The sequence below is a fragment of the Lipotes vexillifer genome, unplaced genomic scaffold, assembly GCF_000442215.2.
Source record: "Lipotes vexillifer unplaced genomic scaffold, Lipotes_vexillifer_v1.1 scaffold19, whole genome shotgun sequence".
Taxonomy (NCBI): Eukaryota; Metazoa; Chordata; class Mammalia; order Artiodactyla; family Lipotidae; genus Lipotes; species Lipotes vexillifer.
The window spans coordinates 477,302-482,361 of NW_006793856.1; the positions used below are offsets into that span (position 1 = coordinate 477,302).

The following is a 5,060-nucleotide window of genomic DNA, read 5'->3' on the forward strand; positions in this document are numbered from 1 at the left end:
ATGCCGTGGAGCACCTGGGCCCGTGAGCCATGGCCGCTGAGCCTGCGCATCCAGAGCCTGTGCTCCGCAATGGGAGAGGCCACAATAGTGACAGGCCCACGTACAAAAAAAAAAAAAAAAAAAAAAAAGAAATAATGGAAAGCTAAACTATAAAATTATAATAATATGAAATGTTACCTGAGAAGAAGATATGACAGGGAAGAAGAGAACAGAATGAGGGGACAGAGATAAAAGCTAGATTTCTTTGAATACACTTTGTTTTACAGATTTGACTTAAAACTATGTAATTGAACTATTATCAAACAAAACTTAAAAAGCAATTCCTAAAAATCTAGAATAAAATAAAATAAATGATGCCAAATGTACATCCAATTAGCGGCATAATCACAGAGAGAGGGATTATTCCAATTTACTTTAAAACACAGTAGTTGACCACACCCACTTACTTTGAAAACATGGTCATTTCTCTGTACTTCCTAGTTGGGAACATGCCCAAAAGACAAAACACAAACACACACACACACACACACACACACAAACACACAAAGAGTGAATGAATAATTAAGTGATTTTCTAATTCTAACATTCCCAGTGCCATCGAGAACAGGAACTTTTGGTTCTCGAGAAAGGAGATTGAGGTGTAACGTCCTGTGGTCCTTATTTTGAATGAGTATCATCAGTACAAACTCATGAGGTATTTTATCTTTAAAAAAATAAGTATACACATAGATGTGTCTGTTCATAAATACACCCACATACATAAATATATATGCAGATAATATATGCCTGTGTATATAAATACGTGTGTGTTTATGTGTGAGTGTATGTACTAGTTCTATACACTACTATAAATATCTAGGAACAATGACAACCCAGGAGAAATGAGCATTCCCAGTGCCATATTTTGGCTTTTAAAGACTCATTACCATTTCACGGCACTTTGAAAAAAACAGTGGGTTTCAGATTTGAGGCAGGAAATGTGTAAGCTCTTATAACGTCTTTATACCAGAGCCTGTAACATCTTATAACATCTTACACCAGAGAGTGAGGATGTTATGAATGACTACAAGGGGTGTGTCTAAAGGACTCAGGAGTCAAGCTGAAGAGGATCCTATCAAAAAGACACACGATCCAGTTTCTTAAATAAAATTCAAGGAAACAAAAAAGAGAGAGATGGAGGGGGATCAACAGATTATAAGAGACTTAAGAGACATAACCAATCACAATGTATAAATCTTATTTGGATTCTAACTCAAACAGCTTAAAATGTGCACATTTGATAACCTAAATGAATTATTCGTTCTTTTAAGTGTGATAATAACATGGTTATTTTTTACAGGTCCTTACATTTTGAGATACATAATGAAAAATCCATGAATGTGAAAGGGACAAAGAAGGTGGGGAATAAATGAAAGAGGTCTGACCAAGAGTTGATAACAGCTGAATCTGGGATGATGGAGAAAAGGGGTAAACTCTACTAGGCTGACCTTTCATACGTTTACCATATTCTACAATAAAAAGCTGAATATTTTACAAGCACATAAAACTTAAACTTATAATTAATTGAAGTGGACAAATTTTCTTGCTCTCCCTTAATTTAAGTGATACAATTTAGAAAGCAAGGAATAGGATTTTGGATACTCTATAATAACAACATTATACTTATAAATGTTTTATAGGTACATTTTAACATTATGTATCGTATTTTAAATCCTACACTGGGTATGTAAATTTTCAGAGCTCAGGCTGTGGTACAAATAATATCAGTTCAAAAAAAGTGGTTTTTAAATTTTAATGCTGATATCCACTATTACAATATATAACTGGCAGTTGAGCATTACACATGCCCTGTACTTACAAAAAGGTATGAGAACAACTTTCCTAAACCCTCTAAAACTATACTCTTTAACAGTAAAGACTGTCTCAAACCCTGGTGTGTATTTGACAGTGTCTAACCACCTGCTGATTCTCTTTATTTACATATAGAAGTTATACCTGAACAGAGACCAGGTATCCTTTGAGATATCAGTATAGAACATCAAATCAAGTTTTAAGTTTAAACTGTCCCTAGGAACTGGTGCCCACCTTGTAGTGCATCACACATGCAGGCTTATAGGGGTGCTCGCTCTCTATGACAGCATAGTGATTAGAGGTTGTACAGGCAGAGAGGCCTTGTTCAGGCTGGTTTCCTGTGGTGCTATCTGTTGACTGATTAGGATTGAATGCAGGGGGTGCATACTTCTGATTCAGAATGGCAACTGAAGGAAGCAACTGTTGGACAAGGCCAAAGACTTCTACAGCCACCTAGTATAAAAAAAAAATGATTAAATGAGATAAGTGTGAAAGTTGCTTTAAAATGATTAATTACTATAATTGTTGGTTATACTTATTATTCGGAATTTCTATTTAGAGTTTCTTCTAGCTAAGTTTTCGTTCAAAGAGAAATCTGTCCTATGGAAAGACTTATCTTAAATTTATCTTAGACGTTACATATAGCCTAGTCCATATTTTTAAACCCTTCTGCCTTTTTGGGACCTGCAGTAAACTAGGTTTTACTCAAATATAATTATGCCAAAGAATCAGTAGCTTATAATTTCTTCCATGTCTTGAATATTTCACAATTTTACAACACTCCTATCCTTTCCCATTGTTATTTTTATTCAAAATGGAGATTTGGCATCAACGTTATAACTTTTAAAGATCTCAGTGAACTTAAGCTTTCCTTACATATCATATTCTAAAATATATTTCCTATTCCCAAGTTCTTCAAACATAAAGCCAATAAGTAAGCACGGTAATCCAGTAAACAATACTAAGATCAGAGAATTAGTTATTTAACTAATAACTTCTACCATTTACATGTCTACCTGCTTGTTACCTGTAACCCAGATGCCTCAAATATTAAAGTATTTTTAAAGGAAAGATATAAAGTCTAAATAAAATTATATTTACAAAGAAGATTCAAAGTTAGAGAATTAAATCACACACCTTGGGAATAGCAGCAGCTACTGGTCCTATGTAGGCTATAATAAGGGGAAGCAGCATGGAAAACAGACTGGAAGAGCTAAGCAGTTCTGGAATGTCATCAGCTAAAAAAGGCATTAAAACTATAGTTAGAAGGTAATTTCATTGTAATGTATATATGCTGTACTAAGCCTGTATTCTAGTCTCTTGAGTAAAATTATAGTTGACATTGATTGAGTGCTTATAAAGGACCTGGCACTACTCTAAGGGCTTTACATACATTATCTCAATTAATCCTTACAATAAGGTACTTTTATTATTGCCCCTTTTAGAAGTGGAAACCAAGGCACACGGTGTTTAAGTATATTATCCAAAATCATACACCTGTAAAATCACAGAGCCAGAATTAGAACTTAGGGTAACAGTCATGATTTTAAACCACTAATCTTGGTGCAACACATAGCTATATTTCTGTCATTAGGCAAACTACGTAATCTTTGTGTGCAGGTTACTCATCGGTAAAACAGGATAACAATACTTCCCTCACTGGATGTTGTGATGATTCAGTGAGTTAATACATGTAAAATGCTTAGAACAATGCCTGCACATATTAAGTACTCCAAAAATGTTTGCTGTTATTAGCTATATTGCCTTCTATTTTTTCCAAGGGAAAAGCACTTTGCTGATGGACATTTTAATTATTTCTCCATGAACATGGTGCTGGGAAGATAAGTTGAATCTACGTTATGAAGACCCTTATATTGAAGGCCAATTATTTCCAAATACTTGTTTCTAGATCTGCTGTTGCATCAGAGTAGGCTGGGCAATAGTTTCTTAGTTCAGCCTAAATCCCTAGTTTGGATGGACCAAATATTCTTTATTTTCAGCAAGCTTCTCAGGTGATTCTGATGTGCAACTACATTTAGGAACAAATGTTATAGCTAACAGTAATGTTTCTGTAAATGTAACTCTGCTGCCGGTGTGGAAGATGACTAGATAACTAGATGGGGAGTGGGGGAAAGGTGGCAGGGAGATTATTAGGATGTTATCAACCCATGAAAAAGAGGACATGTGCTTGAACCACGGCAACTTGAACTATGGGAGAACAGATAGAGAGGAGAATACAAACTGGAGCGCTTCCAGTGGAAGAATTTACAGAACTCAAATGAGACAGGTGAATCTGCGGAGATGTTTGGGATTACCCAGACCTTTGAATGAATGGTGATACTACTGCTAGAGATAGAACACAGAGAAAGAAAAACAGGTCTAAAGGAGAACACAAAATGTTTTTTTGACTACTGAAAGAAGCAAAGACTCAGTTTAACCAAGAGTTTTTCTCTTAATGGGCTAACTAAGAAAACTACAGTGTAAAATCATTACTTCTGAACATTCCAAAAAATTCTGCATCGGTGTATGGAGCATGGCTGATCCCAAATTAAGGTACATATATGTGTAGATCTGTAATGAATAAAACCCTCTGGGATTCTACAAGATGGTTCTTCTTCAGTAGCTCTGTGCATAAGCTGGGGAATAAAGAATCTAAAATATGACTATTAAGGAAGTAAAAGAGAAGTCTTACCATCCACGGCAAGAGCTCTGTGCAAGAGGTCTTTTGCAGCTCGAACAACAGTGCTTACCACAGAGAGAGCTCTGCTACAGTTTTTATCTTCTTCATTGGCTTTGCTCAGAAGTTGAGATTGTAAATCTCCATCGAATTCACTCCTACAACATGAGTAACACATGAGATCATCTTACATGGTGGGTAAAACACGATCTAACTCCAGGAATCATATCTGGATCACAGCTCATTTAAGTTAAAAAAGTTACAGTTAAAAAAAGTAAATATAGAGCTATATAGTTTTAAGGAGTAATAGGGCTTCAAAGAAAAATAGAGCCAGACAAGGGCACAAAGTTATTTTAAATAAGATCATGATGGAACTGCTATTTAAACAAAGGCCTGAATTGTGTTAAAAAAGATCTGAGCTGAGAGAAGAGTATTCAGGCAAAAAGAACATTAAGATAAAGGTTCAGACGGGAACAAGATGGGTGAGTTCCTTGAACCGGAATGAAAGGAGAAAGAGTGTGTGCGAATAGAA

General features: G+C 35.4%; 1 protein-coding gene across 1 annotated transcript in view; it reads right to left on the reverse strand.

Annotated features, from left to right (window-relative positions):
- Positions 1 to 5,060, reverse strand: part of MYCBP2 (MYC binding protein 2) — a 280,943-nt gene that overhangs the window by 115,326 nt on the left and 160,557 nt on the right. The window contains exons 38-40 of the mRNA XM_007466789.1: positions 4,544 to 4,686; positions 2,989 to 3,089; positions 2,086 to 2,304 (exon numbers count right to left, since the gene is read on the reverse strand). Coding sequence (XP_007466851.1) covers positions 2,086 to 2,304; positions 2,989 to 3,089; positions 4,544 to 4,686 — 463 coding nt within the window. The remainder of the gene's footprint in view (positions 1 to 2,085; positions 2,305 to 2,988; positions 3,090 to 4,543; positions 4,687 to 5,060) is intronic.